Here is a 19,263-nt window from a genome sequence, read left to right as displayed (position 1 = left end):
ATTCTAAACCGGCCCAGGAAGTGAAGCACCCCCACCACTCTCTCTTCTCCCGATTACCCACCCCGGGCCTGGCCTAAATAACTATATTTGGTGCCGTAAAAAATAAAAATAAAAACTACGGCAGCAAGACCGCCGACTAGTTATAGTAACAGTTAGTCGTTATGGCTACTAGCATGGAGGGAAATTATTCTGACTGTACTCGAATACATTCCAGCGTCGCCGAATAAGGGTGAGTGAGTGAGTGAGAGAGAGAGAGAGAGAGAGCATATTTAGAGTGTGTGAAGACTACATTAAAACAACATAGGACTATATGGGGCACCGCCTACCTTTCTCAACTGGTGGTCGATCATCACATTGTGCGGTTTGACGTCACGGTGCATGATTCCCATACTGTGACAGTAGTCCAGAGCCTGGCAGACACACACACACACACACACACACACTCGCATTATCAGAGCTGACAAATATATAAAAGCATGTGCCCTACACAGTATTTTTTAATTCCCAGGACCGTGGAAAAAATATAGACTTAGTGGGAAAATGTTTGATTCATGAGACGCAACTCTTTAAAAAGACAACGTAATGGGGAAAAGGAGAAATCAAAGATCTCACCTTCAGTAGTTCATATAGAAACGTCAATCAAAATCAGTCAACTCCTGGTACAACTCCAGGGGGAGTTCAGTGGAATTGCATACCGACCAACGGGTCTGAAGAGTGAAGCCAATGCTAAGTGTCATCGCCGTGCCTTCTTCCTAATGGCCACCAGGGGGCGACTCCTCTGGTTGTATAGAAGTCTATATAAATAACATCACATGCATAGTGGGGCCCAGTGGTCAGACATCACATGCACACAATGGGACCCAGTGGTCAGACATCACATGCACACAGTGGGGCCCAGTGGTCAGACATCACATGCACACAGTGGGGCCCAGTGGTCAGACATCACATGCACACAATGGGACCCAGAGGTCAGACATCACATGCACACAACAGGACCCAGTGGCCAGACATCACATGCACAGTGGGGCCCAGTAGCTGCTGTGGTCAGACATCACATGCATGCAATGGGACAGACATGTCCTCACTTCCAGGTGGGCACGTGGGCCTCGTAGTCCCAGTACTCCCGGCTCTTCAGGGTGTTGGCGTCTGCGTACACACGGGACTTGCTACCGACCACCGGACCCGGCATGGCGAGACCCTTGGGTAGCGGGGGTTCTACCGGAGGGAGAGGGGTTGATGATGATGATGATGATGATGGGGGAGTGATGCTACGTCAGATGTCCTCTTTTTAAAGAGCTATTATTATTATTATTAATAATACATATGTAAAATGTTTTTAAATCAGAAGAACCACATGTTTTCTGCTTAAATAACCTCAGAACTTGTGTTGGTTTATAAATGAAAAAGTTTTATTTGTTAGTGCTGTGTAATTGAATGCTACATACATACATAGAGATAATCTTAGCATGAACGTACACGTACTGTACGTCGCCACAAGTTTTTTTTTTTTTTTTTTATTAAGTTTTCCCCAACATCATTCACATAAACTACAATACAATTTGAAAAAATTAAAAAATTAAAACAAATAAAAAAAGCTATAGGAGGGAACAGTGTTGTGAAGAGGGGGCGAGGGGGAGCACCGGTTCCCGGGGACAGAACACAGGAACTAACACAACAAGCATGCAGAGAGCAAGAGACACCAGGGTCCGACGGGGTCATCCCCCGGAGCCCAGGAGGTCAGCGAGGGTGGCGCCTAAACTATCCCCCCCCCCCCCCCAGGTGGGGTGGGTTTATTGTATTTGTGCTTATACAGGAGACGTTCCTCTCCTTTCCCTGACGTGGGATTTGAGCTTTTGAACCCAGAACTGATGCTCACTGGTTCTCTGTAAAACACACAGGACAATCACGTGACTGGCTGCTTTCTTGTTGTTGTTTTCTTCTTCATATCATACACTTCTGATGTCAGCACCAAGTCAAGTCATATGGAATCAATGACGGTTATTTTGAGCCACCGCCTCACAGAATCCTTTGTGGGGACGTCGAGTCGGCTTCAGAAGCCGAGGGACATTGAGAAGCGCAACTCAGGCAGTTAAAAAAAGATTATTAAATTAAAAAAACACGCCATATTCCTCCCTCCCAAATCCTACCCCACGGCCCTGGTCTCTCCGACGAGGAATACAGATTTTCATATCACTTTATAGATTCATAATAATAATAAAAAAAGAAATACACAAACAAATGTGAAAACATAAAAAATAAAAAAACACAGACAGTACTTCTTCAAGTTGTTTTCAGTCTTATAATGCCAGATTCAGAAGATTACAAAATAAAAAATGTGACGGCTGACGAGACACCAACCACCCGACTTCAGTCAGAAAGCAGGAGGGGAGGAAAAGAGGCGGAGAGGCTCTAAGGCTCAAACGAAAAGAAAGGAAGTGCAAGCCCGAAGAAGAAGAAATACTTGTATTCAGCGCTGCAGCCCAAAAGGAACCCCTGATCACAGGTATTGATCATAAACCAACTTGTTCTCCGGGTTTCTCCAAGCGCGACTACAATCTCATGGCGTTCGGAGGAGACGGCGCCGTTCAGTCCGGGAGAAAGACCCGGATGTGACGCCACGCTCAACGCAACGAGGAGCGGCGGTTACATTCCTTCCAAGACGTGGGAAGTATTGAACAACGGAAAATGAAAGACAAAGGGTCTGCGTGAACATTTCTAAGACATTTCTCTACAGTCTGAATATCCCTGTTTGACAGAATACCGTTTCCATTCACACACATGCACACACACACACACACACACACACACAGGCTGCTCTTTGAGATTCCCTGCAACACACCGATACAATCACTACAAAAAAAGGACTATTCTTTTACGTGGTAGAAAGTAGCAAGAATACAAAAACAGTTCTCACATATTGTTTTTAAGAAAGACACATTCTGACTTATCCAACTCGTCAGACGACGTGTACACACACACACACACACACACACACACACAGTATGTACAGGCTGAGAGATGGAGTGTAATGTTCCAAATTGGACAAACTCAGTTCAAAAGATGTCCGACAGCACTGACGTCTGCAGGAATACGAATATTATATTAGTGTGAAATATATATTTAATATTTGTCTATACTGAAGGGTGACATTAGCATCAATCCTCTGGGTATTTATTGATGGTAACTTCGGCTTGCTGGTTTGTCGACACACTTAAAAAGCACGGCCCCCACATACACTCAGACAAATGATCATTGGAATTACTTCACTATAGGATCATAAATCCCGCCCCCCACACACACCTTTCCCTTCACACACGCCGAGCGGTTTACTGACGACCGTATAAATATGTTCAAAAAGGCGCAAAATGTAAAACTTCAGATGGGATCTTTTGCCTCCACGTGGCTCTCAGCATCCAGCGATGTGAACCTTCCTAACGCGGCGATGTCGACGCGGGACAAGAGCCGTGGCCCTGGAACTGGAGGGAGATGAAAAATCCAAAAGCGTTTCGAAATCACTCTTCGCCCGACTACAGACAAATGAATGAGAGTACAGGTGTGTCTGAGGGGTTTGGTCAAAACGTGCCCCAGCGCATCCGACACTGAGGAAGCAAAAGAAAGAGGAGAGGAAGAAACTGAAGTGATCAGAGATGAAGAGGGAGGAGGGGGAAAAGAACAAGGTGAATGATGCCCCTCGAGTCAGTTCAGATGGATACTCAACGCTATTGATTCAGTCAGTCAAAATATAAAAAGGGAGGAAATAAGGAGGGATTTTTTGGATCCACCTGCATCGTCTGAGGAAGTATGACCGGGGGAGCCGGAGCAGCCGGGGCCTCTTCGCTGCCATCCACTGTCTGATTGGGGGGGAGGGGGGAGGGACGAAAAGCAAAAGAAGAGGGTGGCCCCAAAAGGAAGGTGCAGCTGGAGGGTCTTATGGAATGACACGACCATGGTATTAAAAGGGGGCTCTGGGCGGGTCAGTAAAGTGTACCCGGTGGGAATGAACGCAACGATAATAGTCTGGACTGCAAAGCGCGGAGACGGGGGTTTGGGGGGGGGGGGCTTGTCTGTTCAGAAGTCTCGGCGGCTCCATCAGCCCTGGGGCACCGGGTACGCCCCCCCCTCGGCCGTGTGCTGCGCCGTGTGGTCCTGCAACGAGCCCAAGTCGCTGAAGCGCTCGCCGCACCACACGCACTTGAACTGGCCCTCCCTGGAGTGCGTGCTCTGGTGCTTGACCAGGTGCTCGCGCTGCTTGAAGCCCTTGTTGCAGTGGTCGCACTTGTACGGCTTCTCGCCCGAGTGCACGCGCCGGTGCCGGCCCAGGTCCGACGAGTACTTGAAGCGCTTCTCGCACTCGGGGCACTTGAGCGGCTTCTCCCGCGACGGGTCGCAGCGGTGCTGCACGAACTCCGAGGAGGACAGGAAGCGGCGGTCGCACAGCGAGCACTTGAGCGGCTTCTCCTGGCAGTGGGAGTTCTGGTGGCGCTGCAGCGTGGCGCTCTTCTTGTAGCCCTTGCCGCACACGTCGCACTTGTACGGCTTGTCCGGCGAGGAGTTGGCCGACTCGCCGCACTTGTGCCGCAGCAGCTCCCCCGACTGGCTGAACTCCTTCTGGCAGGAGGCGCACTTGAACAGGTTGTCCATGCCGTGGACGTGCTGGTGGTAGAGGAGGTGCGACGGCTGCATGAAGCCCTTGTCGCACAGGTTGCACTTGAACGGCCGGTCGGAGGGGTCTTTGTGCGTGCGGCGGTGGCGCACCAGCGCGTACTGCTGCTTGAAGCTCATCTGGCACTCCTCGCAGTGGAAGGGCCGCTCCTCCGAGTGCGTGCGCTCGTGCTGCCGCAGGTCCGACGGCCGCTTGAAGCCCTTGCCGCAGGTGGCGCAGCGGAACGGCCGGGAGCCCTGCGGGTGGCAGGGGTGGTGGAGGAGCTCCGACGACTCCTTGAAGTGCAGCTCGCACAGGTTGCACTTGAAGAGGTGCTCGCCCGAGTGCACGTACATGTGGCGCACCAGGTGGGAGCGGTGCTTGAAGCTCTTCTCGCAGACGGCGCACTTGAACGGCCGCTCGCTGCTGTGCGTCCGCTGGTGGTGCTGCAGGTGGGACGACTGGCTGAAGGCTTTGTCGCACGTGTCGCACTTGAAGGGCTTCTCGCCCGTGTGCACGCGCTCGTGCCGCGTCAGCTCCGACAGGTGCCGGAAGCCCTTCTGGCAGACGGAGCACTTGTACGGCCGGTCCCGCGCCGACGGGAAGGGCGGGACGGCGGAGCTGCTGCTGGCCGACGCGCCGTCGCTGGTGGGCTGCTGGGCGTTGTTGGAGTTGGGCGTGACGTCGCCGGAGGAGCCGGGCCGGAAGGTCTTCTCGCAGATGGAACACTTCATCGGGTTGGTGCTGTTGTGGGCGGTGTGGTGCTGGGCCAGGGAGGTGAGCAGGGAGAAGCCCATCTTGCACACCCCGCACACAAACGGCTTCTGCTCCACCTGCACGCACTGGTGTTCCAGCAAGTCCGTCGCCTGGTGGAAGATCTTCATGCACTGGGTGCACTGGAACGACCGGTCCTGGTTCACCATGCACTGGTGCTCGTGCGGGTTGGCCAGGTGGGAGATGTCGTGCCCGCAGGCCCCGCATTTGTGTCCCCCCTCGGCCCCGACCTGGAGGGCGGTCGGCTGGGCCTGGGCGGGGTGCTGCTGGCCGTGCTGCACGCTGCCGTGCTGCGGCGTCCCGCTGTGCTGCTGGCCGTGCTGGCTCTGCTGCAAAGACGTGGCGTCCGGCTGCAGCACGATGCCGTACACGGCGCAGCCCAGCGCGCTCTCCGCCCCCGGGGGGAGGGTGTGGACGACCGCAGGCGGAGCGACCGCATGCTGCTGCCAGGCCTCGGACATGCGGGCTCGGGTGTAGGGATTCAGTTTGGCGGCTGGCGTGGCCCAACTGCGGTGAGAAAGGTAGATCGGAGGATATTTAAGGAAATGGGCTGACGGTTTCAGAGTGTTTCGGAGAAGAAAAAAGACTAATGGGGGAAAAAAAACTCACTCCATTATAGCAAGTGGCGCTGAACAACTGGAGAAGGTGCTCGGTAAAGGGGGCTGTGACAGCAGGATTCAAAGGTTCAGATTAGAACGGCTGCGTGGAGCTCAGGCTCAGAACATCACCACTATCTGCAGGAGAGAGAAAAAAAGAGTCAAAGAAAGTCAATTTATCAAAGGGCAGGAAGGAGGTTTCTCAGTCACAACAGTGTGTACTATGTTGCACCTCCAACATCCGCTGGGCCAACAGACAAACCTCCCTGGATGGAGAAAAAAAAGGATTTTTGTGGAGCAAGATGCTTTTCAAAACAGCATTTTCGTTTGAAATGTTGCTCCAGCTGCTGTTTAAACTCAGCAGAATAAAGGGAAACTTTCGGGATTAGAAATACCGTGAGAGGTGTTGCAATTTTAGCAGGTGCCAGACTGTGCAGGCACTCGGCGTGTTTACAATCAGTCCCATCGATCACCCCAATAGGCAGAGTCACGTATAAAAAACACCCCCGACATGGATATGTAACGTGACCGAATGTGTAACCGAATTTTTCCGAAAAATGTAAACAACTTTAGGAGACGTGCACCGCGAGCGACGGTGATCGTTCATTAACAGAGTTCGGACACAAAACACCGGACGCAGTCGGATATGTAAATCAGTATTGTATTGGTTATGTAGTTCCAATCTATATGCTGAAATCGAAAAACGCTCAAGGATTCGCGGTTGTTGTTTTTTTAAGGAAAAAAAAGAAAAAAGGAAAACAGCATCCGCGCATCGTAACGTGCTTCATCTGCGGGCAAAGATCACTGTAATCAGAGTTGGTTAGCTAGCTAGCTAGTTAGCCTAGCCACATGCCAACGCTAGCGGGCTAGCCTTAGAACCGCCTCCGAGCTGCAGCGACACCTTTGTGAAGGAGCGGCGTGTAAACAGTTACGAGTAAGAAAAACAACCTATTCACGTACCCGGAGGGGTCAGTCCAAGCCCGCTAGTGTTTCACGGTAGATTCCAGTCCGCCGTCGGTTAGCTCGCCGTTACTCCCCCGGTTAACATCGGGTTTCTTCTTCACATCCGCACACGGTGCTCGGGCGCCTCTTGTTCGAGCGCTCTGGCTCCAGGGGCCGGGGAAAAAAATAATTTGGTGGATTTGCGGGTCATTAAAATGGGGAAGAACTCTCCCGCGGTTTCCCCAATCGCCCCCACGAACCGTATCGCTTCACGTGGACATGTATTTGGACACTAGTGTTTCCTCCCGGCTGTCGAGACTACATGCATTTTGATATAAATTGCTAGCTTGCTATCGGCTAGCATCTGAGCCCCTGCCCGCGCACGGGAACATGAATAAATCAATAGTTAATTGGCACGCTCACAACATACACACGCGTGCGCGCGCGCACACATGTCAAACACACATACACCGGGAACCGTCTATGGCGGTTTTAATGTAACAAACCGTTTTTTACACCAGATATATTCTAATGTCCAAAAGAATAAATGTGTCAGTGACTGTTTATAAAGTCACAAATATTATTTAAAAATAATAACACATCCCTCCAGTTTTATCTGAACCCGTCACTGTTCCAAATGTCATTGGATTAAATGCATTTGTGACTCATTTGAGGGATAATTTCTGGCCTCTTCATCGACGCCTCGTCCGCGCCCTGTGGCAAACCTCCCAAAGGGGGAACAACTTCCAGGGGGGGTTGCGTTTCACTGGGACGCATATTAGCGTTACACCAGGTTGTTTACATCGGAAGCGAGGGATTGCGTGGAAGCTACGTCGGCTGTTTACTTCGAAAATACGTTTTTGAAGCCGAGCAAACATGTCGATTCTTCATTTATTTAAATATCGACGTTGATTCCTCGCCGTCACGTTGATAAATCACGTCTAGTTGTCGTTTTAATGCCCGCGCGCGTCACCCTGCCACAGGATGTTGGTCGGATACAGCAGCAGCTCGGAGGAGGAAAGCGAGGCGACCGCTGGCCGAAACAAAAGTTGTTCTCGAAAGTGTCAAGAGGAAGATGGAGGTGACAACGCCAGCTCAGAGAGGAAGAAACCCAGAATTGAGGAACAACAGGTTGCTAAAACAAGGTGCGCGGAGGTGGCGTCCTCGCCTGAGTGTAACATGAATTACCAACTGCGTGAAGATCGAAGAAAATACAATAAAATACCATGTGTGTAATTGCAGCGCGTGATCAAGAGTTATTATTGAACTTCATGTTAAGTTCAAATGTACCTGTAATCCCAGATGATGATTAACCTATTGCACCTGTTTTAAGGGTAATGTCTTTCTGTGCTGTGTTTCCATCAGACTGCCTGTTCCTGGCTGCCTGTTGGCCATGTTTCCAGAGGACTTGAGCTCACAGACCGAGGAGGGCTCTCTTCATGGTGGACGCCTCCGCTCCTTCAAACACGAGCAAGGCAACTGGGCCACCTATGTCTATTTGCCTTGTAAGACCAAACACCACTGTCCTCCTGATGAGCTGACCACCGATTGCCAATTATTTAACCCTGATTTTGGATTATTGATGTGCATATTTATCCTCTGCACCTTCAGACCACCCTGAGGAGGAGTTTGGGGATCTGTTGGAGGAGCTGCTCTCATTAGCCGGGGCCCACGGTGTGGATTGGACCCCACAGGAGGAGTTCCACCTGAGCCTGTCTCAGACGGTTGTGCTCAGACACCACTGGATCCAGCCCTTCAACCGGAGCCTCCGGGCAGGCCTGGTGCAGAGCAAGAGGTTTGCTTGAATAAACGTGTACATTGGGGGGTATTAATGGTATTTGATTTGTTTCCCCACCCACACTATTGAGTTTGGGACAAAGTAAAATTCTGAATGTTAGAAAAAAAGGGTTGTGCAAGGGGAATTGGCAATAAAGAGAGTGCAATCATTTGTATATAATAAATATATACGCACCACAAATATAACTCTTAATAATAATTTTCAGAGTGAGGTGAGTAGAACTGGCTTTGCAGCAACATCCAAGAGAATCTTTTGCACTGGAATAGTTGAAAAAAGAAAAAGAAAGTTACATCAGAAGGTTATGATTGATTCAGATGTTTATTTTCCCTGTTTCTTGTTGCCAGGTTTGTGTGCTTTGCAGGGAGACTGAAGGTCTATTGTAACGCTGAGAGGACGAGGTACAGTCATGGTCTCTCTTTCTGTGCGTGTATAATGTTTTATATATATATTTAGATATAAAAATAACGGTCTGTTGTCCCCTCCAGGACATTTCTGGGGATGGAAGTGTGTACTGGGCAGGCTCAGCTGTTGGACCTGGTCAAAGCAGTGGACAGAACAATGACGGAGTTTCGCCTGGAGACTTTCTATCAGGTTCTAATCAACACATTTTCACACACTTGAAGTATATAGGTCGACCAGTTTCTGTTTCGTCCGTCTCTGCTGTTGTGGTTGATTCCAGGCTAAACAGTCACTCAAAACGAGTTAATGCTGTCGCAACTATTTTTCTCATTTTGATTTCATCGTAAAGGACAGGTGTGTTCTCGCATTAAAATACCCAGCAGAGTTCTGATTTATTGTAGAACTAATTATCAAGTCAATGAATGATTGTACATCTGTGAACATATCTTCCTCAAGAAGTAGCGCTCACAATAAGGTTCCTACTGCTTGGTTTTTCTAGGATCCATCTTTCCATGTGAGTCTGGCCTGGTGTGTCGGGGACCTGACCAGCCAGATGAGGGAGTGCATTCTGGGGATGCAGGTACTGGGACATCTCAGCTGTTACTCCTCGGCCCATTCAAGTGCCCCAGTGTGCTCCACCCATGCATTAGCAGTTCATTGCAGCTATGTCTCGTGTAGAGCTGGACTCAGTTACAGGGGTGTTGCCCAAATGACTCACATAATTTACTAGCTGATTTCTGTTCACACATCTCTGATTTGATATATTTCTCTTTACTGCCCAGAGTCTGATTGATGACCATGAAGACGGACCATTTCTGCTGAGGTTGGACTGCACGGAGCTGCGCTGCAGGACAGGAAACAAGACCTTCCACTTCCCTGTGCAACCCTGACCACTCTACCTTTACCGCTGTGGGAATGTTTGTGGTTTAACACACGAGAATCAATGTGGAAAAAGTATTTTTGAAACGACAATTAATTGTATTTTGTTACTGTACATAAAGTTTCAAATGGTTTTCTACTAACGCCAAGTGATCAGTGTTCAAAGACTGTTCATGATGGGGTGATATACCAAAGCCTCCAACAGGAAGTTGTGGCTGTTAACCAGTAGTGAAACATCTCAGAGCGCCACAATTTTCTTCATTTACTTCGCTGGCATTAATACAAAAGGAGGGAATTGGTCACGTCCGTAAAGATGACTTGCGTTTAATCTCAAGACTGATGTCCTCGATGTCTTTAAGTGTGAAAAGCTAACGAGATGAATTTACTGCAACAGCAAACAAGACACGGGTCAAAATGTCACATTTAAAATACTTTTACTAGAAGGCCGCACATGTTTATGACACTTATGATAGTTCACAGATATGAGGTCTTTGTCTGGCCCCGTGAGGGCTGGATGGAGCGGTACGATCACCCAGGGCAGACATCTGACGACATGTTTACAAAGACAAGGAGTCGAGTTCAAACCGTTATACTCCAGTAAAAAAAAGAAAAAAAGTTAACCTTAAAACAAAACTTCCCCTTATTTGTGTCTGAAAATGCTCCAGGGCCCCCGTTTCTGGCTTTTTAAATAATAATTTAACATTGCTTACAAATGAAGCTACAGCCAAAGTTGACCATACTCTTGCAAGCCGATTTTATGTCTCATACATCGGCTAATCAATTCACACATGGGCGCTCATTCAAATTTAAAATGATTTAGTTTGGATTCCAAAACAAAGTACAAAAGTAAACATAGGGCTTTAACCTAAATTCAATTTGCGTGATTTCAACGCGACTAAAATCAACTTCCATATCTCAGGTTTGGTTCTGAAACACACAACACTTGTTAAAAAGCGGAACACGATTAAAACAAAACCCTCAGATTATCAGGGACGTGACATAAGACAATGAAAATAAAAAGGATAATTTCACTAGAAATAAAATAGTATTCTGAACCATGTGACCTGTTGCATGCGCTGTACTGTTTAGTCAAAAACCATTTCACATTAATAAAAAAAAAGCTCTGACTTTGATTAATAACTCAGGAAAGTGGCACACACAGTATATCCCTGTTTGTTTTTTGGACTCGTGTACAAACACACACACGTCCTGTATCATCATGTCGTGGATTAAGTAGATACATTCACGGGTTGTTCAAAAGCTGAGACCGATATAAAAGTATTTGTGTGCAGGCTTGCCTGACAGTAAACATCATTTGTATAATTACAAATATAAAAATGTCCTTAAAATGAATTTACTTTGACAAATCTGTCAATTCTTTTTCCCAAGGAATGTGGCAACATTTTGGCAATCGGTGTTAAAAAGGCAGGGGGGAAGGTGTGTGTGTGTGTGCTTAAGTATCTTGGTGTGGGTCACGGGGAGAACAGCACGCTCTTGATGTACACCACGGTCGTGTAGTTCAGCAGCATGTCCACGTGCTCGTTGCCGGGCAGCTCCATCAGCATCACGGGCTGCTTCTGCTGCCCCGCCCAGCGGCCGCACTGCATGGCGCTCCTCAGGTTCACCGTGCCGTCGCCGTCACCCAGCACCACCGTGGGCTCGTCGTCGGGGAACTTGTCCGAGTACCGGAAGGCCTCCGAGGTGGCCACGCCGCTGCCGTACATGCAGTGGACGGCCACGCCGGGCGGCGTGAGGTCGGCCACCAGCGACACCGTGTCCTGCCGCATCATCCAGCCCTCCTGGAAGCCTATGTCGGAGTAGAGGCGCTCGTAGTCCAGCACGGTGTAGTTGGCGGTGGGCGTCTGCACAAACACCTGGTGATGGATGGGCAAAGGACACAAAGGTTTGATTTGTTGTCTATTTACAGGGTTCATATACATGTTGACCAGTGGATTTGCAGGACTTTAAACCAAATGTCCATGGCCAAACATTTTGTGAAATCTCGGCGTATACATGATAGGTTGAGTAAAAGAATACATATCTATATAAATGTATATTAGTTTAATCAAACTGCGGAAATGAACATTGAAATATAATATAATTTCCAGGACTTTTCCAAACTTTGGGGATTTAATTTGTCACAGGGACTTTTCCAGGCCTGGAAATAACTATTTTACAATTCTTGGACTTCTCCAGGTTTTCCATGACCATATAAAACCTGCATTTAGTTTGTTCCCTCCCCCATCCTGGAGTTTCTCCATTCTAATAAAACATTTTTTTATTAGATTGATATTGATAATGTTACATGTGGGCATGTAATAGTGCATTACGGGGGTTCAACAGGTTCACCTTCCATTTTTGTTTAAAAAGCTGAATTAATTTGTTTGAAACTTCCTTAAAAACTTGTTTTTGACAATCACGAGAATAATTAATTTAGTCGACATGACTATCGGGACATATTCGCTCTCCTTTCAGCTATACTTTGGTCTCCACCAACTCCTCGAGGGGAAATAGGTGGCTCCTAAGTTTCTAGTTCCTCTGCTATGTTCCCGGCTAGTTGCCGGAGGAGAGGAGACCAACCAAAACCAGAGTAGACCAACCAACTAAGTAAAATTCAAGCATGTCTTAGACATAAAAACCTGGATGACCTGCAACTTCTTGATGTTAAACTCAAACAAAACTGAAGTAATTTTACTCGGCCCTGAGCACCTCAGAGATCAATTATCTGGTGATGTGGATTCTGTAGACGGCATTGCCCTGGCATCCAACACCACTGTAAAGAATCTTGGCGTTATCTTTGATCGGGACTTGTCCTTTAACTCACACGTAAAGAAAATCTCAAGGACTGCATTCTTTCATCTACGTAATATTTCAAAAATCAGCCACTTCTTGTCTCAAAAAGATGCAGAAAAATTGGTTCACGCGTTCGTTACTTCGAGACTGGATTACTGCAACTCCTTATTATCAGGGTGCTCTAATAAGTCTCTTAGGTCCCTCCAGTTGATCCAGAATGCTGCAGCTCGTGTTCTCACTAAAACTAAGAAAAGAGATCACATCACTCCTGCACTAGCTGCTCTGCACTGGCTCCCAGTAAAATCAAGAATCACTTTTTAAATTCTTCTCTTAACCTACAAAGCCTTGATTGGTGATGCACCATCATATCTTAAGGAGCTTGTAGTACCATATTGCCCCACTAGAGAGCTACGCTCACTAAATGCGGGACTACTTGTAGTTCCTAGAGTCTTAAAAAGTAGAATGGGAGCCAGAGCCTTTAGTTATCAAGCTCCTCTTCTATGGAACCAGCTTCCACCTTCAGTCCGGGAGGCAGACACAGTCACCTCGTTTAAGAGTAGACTGAAGACTTTACTCTTTGACAGAGATTATAGTTAGGGAGGGCTGAATCAGGTTCACCTGGTCCAGCCCCTTGATATGCTGCTATAGGCTTATAGCTGCCGGGGGACGTTTAGGATGCACTGAGCACCTATTTCCTCTTTTTTCTCTCCTTAGGGATGAATTTTCTCTCTCCATCACACATTACCAACTCTGCTTTCTCCCCGGAGTCCTTTTGACTTCACGTCTCATGGGGTCATCAGACCCTATGAGACGGCATAGATCCTATCTGCCTGATGGATCATCGAGGTCTGGGTCGTGGAATTCCTGCTCCTGACTACGCCACTGTCCTGTTGAGACTCCGCCCACTGTTGAGACTCCGCCCACTGCCTGATGGATCGTGGAGGTCTCCATCGTGGAATATGCCTACTATGAACTATTCATACACTGTCAAATTCATTGAATGTATTTTAACTCTAAATCTGTCCTTCTGTACACATTACATCTATTGCATCTGTCCATCCTGGAGAGGGATCCTCCTCTGTTGCTCTCCTGAAGGTTTCTTCCCTTTTTTCCCCCTGAAGGGTTATTTGGGAGTTTTTCCTGATCCGATGTGAGGTTTTGGGACAGGGATGTCTATGTGTACAGATTGTAAAGCACTCAGACAAATTTGTAATTTGTGAAATTGGGCTATACAAATAAACTGAATTGAAAACTGAATAGTTGCTACACTGACAGTTCATCAGTTTTACGACTGAAATAAATAAATAATGCCCACTGCAGCTAATTACAAGGTTGATGACAGTCAAGTGCTCACGGTGGTAACCCCCCAAAAACGAGCTAAAAGACGATAACATGCTCCATAGAGCTCAGGAGCTACGGCGTGGTGATGCCGATAAAAGAAAACCTCAAACTCTCGGTTAAAGTTTTGTCTTCACTTTCCAAAAATGCATTGACACACACACACCTGATCGTTGGGCCAGTATTTGGGATTAGGAAACAGCCAGGAGGTGGAGCTAGCTGTACGCTGCTGGGAGCGAATCTTCAGCGAGCTGATCACCGGGATGCGGTTATTGTCACCTGTAGGTAGTGAAAAGAAGAAACTGCTTACAATTTCCAGCCGCAGATAATAATAAATAAAATCTCTTACCAGAGATGATCACGCGGAGGGTCTTGGCCACGCCCGCCCACGGCGCCCCCAGGGAGATGTAGGATTTGATGTAGCGGTCCTTCCAGGCCTGCGGCTGGTGGTTGAGGAAGTACAGGGTGTACATGTTGCCCATGCTGTGAGCGATGATCACCACGGGCCCGCCGGTCTTCTCGGCCATATCTTCGACCATCTTCTGCAGCTCCAGGAAGAACTCCTTGTTCTCATCTGGCAGAGGACGGAAGAGCAACAGAGAAAATGAGCAAGCAAAACTCTGCATTTCCATTATTTGATTGGAACGTGTCCAAGACGCAACATTTAATCCCTTCCCGGTGTGGAGTTGGACGGCTCCAATTAAAATATGGGGCCTGATGGGGAATATTTCAAACACTGGTGACGTACGTCCATTTTCATTCCCCAGAACACGTCAATCAAAATAAAAGCCACACAAATTTCATGACTAGCAAGGCTGTCGTTTAATCTGGAAGCCGAACGCCATCTAGTTCCATTATATTGGAGAGAAGTCCGACACCCAAACAACCTGATAAACAGCACTACAGGCCAACCGATAGGGAATAAATAAAAAGGCTTTGGATGGCGATGGACCGAATATTTGGTAAGTTCCTCCCCCCCATAAATAACCTTATTATAAAGGCTTTTAAAAAGCCACCTTGGTTCGACCTCTACTCCGAGTTAGAGAACCAGTATATGCATTTTACATTCAGTGGGGTACTGGCCCTTTAAATACTGAATCAAAAACAGAAACGCAGCCGGTTCTACACGGCCATCGTTGAGTCCATCATCTGCGCCTCCATCACCGTCTGGCACCCTGCAGCCACAGCCAAAGACAAGCGCAGGCTGCAGAGCATCATCCGCTCGGCCGAGAGGGTTATCGGCTGCAATCTGCCTTCCCTCCAGGTCCTGTTCACTTCCAGGTCACTGAAGCGGGCCGGAAAGATTGTCGCTGACCCCTCCCACCCTGGACACTCCCTGTTCGAGTCCCTCCCCTCGGGGAGGAGGCTGCGGTCCATCATGACCAAGACCACCCGCCACACCAAAAGCTTTTTCCCGACGGCGGTCGGGCTCATCAATGGACCCGGGACTGACTGACTGTCACCCCCAGGACTACCACCTCTTCTTCCACCTTCCTCTCTCCTCCTTCTTCCCGCTCCTTCCTCTTCCTCCTCCTCACTCCTCCTCCCTCCTCCTTCTTCTTCCCTCCTCCACACACGTCACTTTAACATGCACTTTAACTAAAACACACCACTTGAAGCACACACCCAAACACTTCACATTATTTGTTGTCTTTCTGTCGTGTTGATTGTTGTTTGTTTGTCATGTCCAAATGTTGCACCTTCCACCAAAAAAAATTCCTCGTTTGTTTGTGAAAACATTCCTGGCAATAAAACTGTTTCTGATTCTGATTCTGATTGTGCGTGCGCCATGTTGTAAATGGTCCAGTACTGTGTGTGTGTGTGTGTGCTTACTGGGGGCTTTCCTCCAGTCGTAGGGAGCTCCTCTGACATCATCGTCTCTCGTGTAGCCCCAATCGACCATCGCCTGCACCAGAGGGAAGAAATACATGCCTAGGAGACACAAGAGGAGAACGGCACATAAGCGGGGTCCGACTGCCTTGTTTGTCTATCTTTGTGAGGACCTCGAGGCAGTGAGGACAGCTCGGTTTGGTTTCGGGGCCTTTTGACTCACCCACGCTGCGTTTGCTGGGGTCCAGATACTCCAACGAATAAGTCTGTCCGAACCCCGGGACACGGATGTCCACGCCCGGCGGGGACGAGCTGCTGTGTGTGGTCCTGTTGTAGATCAGCCTGCAGAGTGTGACACACACCAAATGTTACAAGAAGAATGGAATCGGTGTCAGACACAAACGTGACCACTTGGCGTTTTAAATCCCCATCGTCCCCTTGTTGTTAGTTACAACTTCCCCACGCCTAAAACGTCAATGCGAGACAAGATGTTAAGTTACCCAAGCAGAAGTGAACATTTGCAGGAAAATAAACAAAATATTGATTTATTTTGTCCCCCAAAGCTACTAATTAATGGCTGATTTGGTTCACCTGGATCTTGCCTTTCCATTTTAAAACAGTAAATAATACTGGTAATGATAATAAAAATATATATTTAGATGTGGGAGACTTGAAGGGGCGGGAGAAGAAATTCCACATTTTCGGAGTCATAATTCAAATCACACAAAGCAACTTCCTGTTTACAGCCATACTTACGATTCGATGTGGCCACTATTTAGCTAAAGTTACACAAGCTAGCGTCAAAACAAGTTGCAAAAGTGCCCCTTGTAAAAATATGAGCCAATAAAGTACTTCCATTGCGAGTGCTCTATACAGTTGGACTAAAACAGTTAATAAAAATTAAAAAATTGAAGTTTTATAATCAGATTGAGACAGAATTTTTCTGAAAGAGGGTCGTACAGTTTAATCTCGTCCCGGCTTAAATTCAAAGTTGCCTTTCTCAGCACTAAATTAACTATAGTGCATCTGTGGGTTGTGGCCTCGATGCCATGCTGCTGCTCATGTGCTGATCCAGTCAGACATTGATTACTAAAGGAGACATTAAAGGAATCTGACCCTAAAGTCTCCTTCCATACCGTGCCGATACACGGAGGATCCGAAGGTCAGCGTTTCCAACGTACGTTGATAACCGTCCACAAGAGTCAACCAGGTCATTGACCCCAAGCTACCCAAACCCCCGTGTCCCGCAGAAAAAAAACTTCTAGGAATTTGCACTTCAGCTTGTTTGTTGTTTTTTTCCCTCTTACAATAATCAATAATCTCATCAGGCAAATTCACACAGCGATGAGATTGAAAAAGGAAAAAAAAGAAAAAACAGAAACATGACCTCATTCATTATTATACCTGATGTTGTCCACCCAGCAGTCTATGGCCACGGGGATCAGCAGCTCCATGTTGAGCCACAGCGTGAAGAAAGAGTCAGTCTTCTTGTAGCAGAGGTAATGGACCACGCTGGGTTTGTCCAGCTTCGCCTCCATTTGGTTGCCCAGATCCCCCGGAACTGCAACATGGGCAACATTAGCAATGAGACGCATGTCGGCAACGTGTCCAGAATGACATGCCGTTAATGCAGATATGCGTATGGAACAATGGCATTCCTTATCCACTGTGAATTAATCAGCAAGGTGTTGATTTTATCAGCAGCCCTGTGATGTTGGGCAGGTAATTATTTAGAGGAAAGTCACCGTTGCCGTCACTTTGTGTTTCACACACACTGTTCAACAACACCAACAAACATAGGTTAATGCGGGTCAAGCAACCACAGAGGTCACTGCGGGTCAAGCAGCCACAGAGGTCACTACAGGTCAAGCAACCACAGAGGTTACTGCGGGTCAAGCAACCACAGAGGTCACTGCGGGTCAAGCAGTCACAGAGGTTACTGAGGGTCAAGCAGTCACAGAGGTCACTGCGGGTCAAGCAGTCACAGAGGTTACTGAGGGTCAAGCAGTCACAGAGGTTACTGAGGGTCAAGCAGCAATAAACAGACTTTTATTACAGAGGCCGTGGTTACAACTCGGCCAGAAACACAGAACCCAGGAGTTTGAAGAAGATGTAGATACATATAAATTGTTATATCTCACAACCTGTTATGTGAATAGAAATTCACATACAAATTTGTTTTTAGGTTTAAACTGTCAGTCTCCTGGGGACTTGTTTGGCTGTAATAGTCATTCTGTTACATTTAGTCATATAATCCGGTAGTTATACTGTTCTGGCTGTAAACACACAGGTTTAAATGTTTGATGTTGTATGTCAACACTGGTGTGGTAATAATACACACATATATTATATACATACATATACACACACATATATATATATATAACAAATATTACCACGTGTTTCCAATTATCACCACATGTGTGGTTTAAAAAAATAATTTATAATAATAATATTTTAGAAATATATATATATATAAACATCATTTCTTTAAAAAATAATATATTTAAAATATATATTTATTTTGTATTTGTAAACTACACAACACAGGAGAAGAGGACCGTCGGGGAAAACATTTGAAAATCAGTTAAAAACATAAAACGACGAGGGCACAACTTTGATGAAAAATATATCCGCGTTGCCACAAACACGAGCCCCCTTTCCCCGTCTCTTCAAGCCCGCTGTACCCCGAACCGCGACGTGTTACACCGGTTCACTCCGGAGGAGCGCGAGCCCATCTTGGAGCTCGTGACGGTCTCGACAATAAGTTACGCAACTCTTTAGCAACGGACAGTGAAGCGAGTAGAAGAAACAACACTTACTGAGAACCACGGGGGGTCTCCGGGACTGGCAGGATCCGTCGCCGGGACATTCGTCCAGCGGTTTGCCGCTGCTCCGGGCCGACAACAATAACAACAACAAGCCGAGCAGCGAAAAGAGGGCGTTTATGCGTTGCCCCGACGCCATGGCTCCAGATGTCTCATAGCACAGCGGCCATGCTGTGTGTTCTTTGGTGGGGTGCGCGCGCGGTCTGAGAGGAGTCCTCGCGCGTCGTCCTTTAAACCCTCTGATCAGGACTCGCCCCAATGTACCCGCTGTACAATCGATGAAGCAACGAGGTGACAAATCACGAGGTCTAGATTACACAGCGACCCTCCCCCGCCCCGCCCCTCCCCGCCCCCGGCAACGCAGCCACCGCAATCAAGTCCAAAGTAATCGATCGCCGATGTAGTCGGGCGGCGGCTGCCGAGGGAGATCAAAGTTAGACAACA

At 47.7% G+C, this 19,263-nt stretch overlaps 3 protein-coding genes across 4 annotated transcripts; 1 reads left to right on the top strand and 2 right to left on the bottom strand.

The window, feature by feature from the left end:
• Positions 1–1,391: 1,391 nt before the first annotated feature.
• On the bottom strand, positions 1,392–7,936 carry znf319b (zinc finger protein 319b). The gene is made up of 3 exons (XM_056417739.1): positions 6,973–7,936; positions 6,026–6,150; positions 1,392–5,923 (listed from the first exon to the last, which is right to left on the bottom strand). The coding sequence occupies exons 2-3, from the start codon at positions 6,028–6,030 to the stop codon at positions 4,090–4,092; spliced, it is 1,839 nt and encodes a 612-aa protein (XP_056273714.1). The 5' UTR covers positions 6,031–6,150; positions 6,973–7,936; the 3' UTR covers positions 1,392–4,089.
• Positions 6,555–11,157, top strand: usb1 (U6 snRNA biogenesis 1). 2 transcript variants are annotated; one of them, XM_056417749.1, is made up of 8 exons: positions 6,555–6,571; positions 7,938–8,099; positions 8,320–8,459; positions 8,566–8,749; positions 9,097–9,150; positions 9,238–9,343; positions 9,651–9,731; positions 9,934–11,157. In XM_056417749.1, coding segments are annotated over exons 1-8 (837 nt in total). In that variant the 5' UTR covers positions 6,555–6,569; the 3' UTR covers positions 10,042–11,157. The 2 variants fall into 2 exon arrangements, with proteins under 2 accessions (XP_056273724.1, XP_056273725.1); XM_056417750.1 differs by lacking the exon at positions 6,555–6,571 and adding an exon at positions 6,651–6,946.
• pla2g15 (phospholipase A2, group XV) lies at positions 10,448–19,107 on the bottom strand. Its single transcript, XM_056417746.1, has 7 exons — positions 18,814–19,107; positions 17,396–17,552; positions 16,215–16,333; positions 15,995–16,093; positions 14,511–14,735; positions 14,328–14,440; positions 10,448–11,904 (listed from the first exon to the last, which is right to left on the bottom strand). Exons 1-7 carry the CDS (start codon positions 18,956–18,958, stop codon positions 11,503–11,505), a joined length of 1,260 nt encoding a protein of 419 aa, XP_056273721.1. The 5' UTR covers positions 18,959–19,107; the 3' UTR covers positions 10,448–11,502.
• Between the last annotated feature and the right edge of the window lie 156 nt (positions 19,108–19,263).

This window comes from Pseudoliparis swirei, chromosome 6 (assembly GCF_029220125.1).
Source record: "Pseudoliparis swirei isolate HS2019 ecotype Mariana Trench chromosome 6, NWPU_hadal_v1, whole genome shotgun sequence".
Classification (NCBI taxonomy): Eukaryota; Metazoa; Chordata; class Actinopteri; order Perciformes; family Liparidae; genus Pseudoliparis; species Pseudoliparis swirei.
Note: the sequence above shows the minus strand (reverse complement) of the source record. Positions and strands in the feature narration are given on the sequence as shown.

Bases quoted from the DNA above. Each gene is read 5' to 3' on its own strand.
- usb1 (XM_056417749.1), top strand. The intron at 8,750-9,096 runs GTTTGCTTGAAT...TCTTGTTGCCAG, and splicing joins GGCCTGGTGCAGAGCAAGAG to GTTTGTGTGCTTTGCAGGGA. The intron at 9,344-9,650 runs GTTCTAATCAAC...TGGTTTTTCTAG, and splicing joins GCCTGGAGACTTTCTATCAG to GATCCATCTTTCCATGTGAG.
- pla2g15 (XM_056417746.1), bottom strand. From the start codon at position 18,958: ATGGCGTCGGGGCAACGCATAAACGCCCTCTTTTCGCTGCTCGGCTTG. The intron at 14,736-15,994 runs GTAAGCACACAC...GTCCTCTGCCAG, and splicing joins CGACTGGAGGAAAGCCCCCA to ATGAGAACAAGGAGTTCTTC. The intron at 14,441-14,510 runs GTAAGAGATTTT...CACTACCTACAG, and splicing joins CCTCCGCGTGATCATCTCTG to GTGACAATAACCGCATCCCG.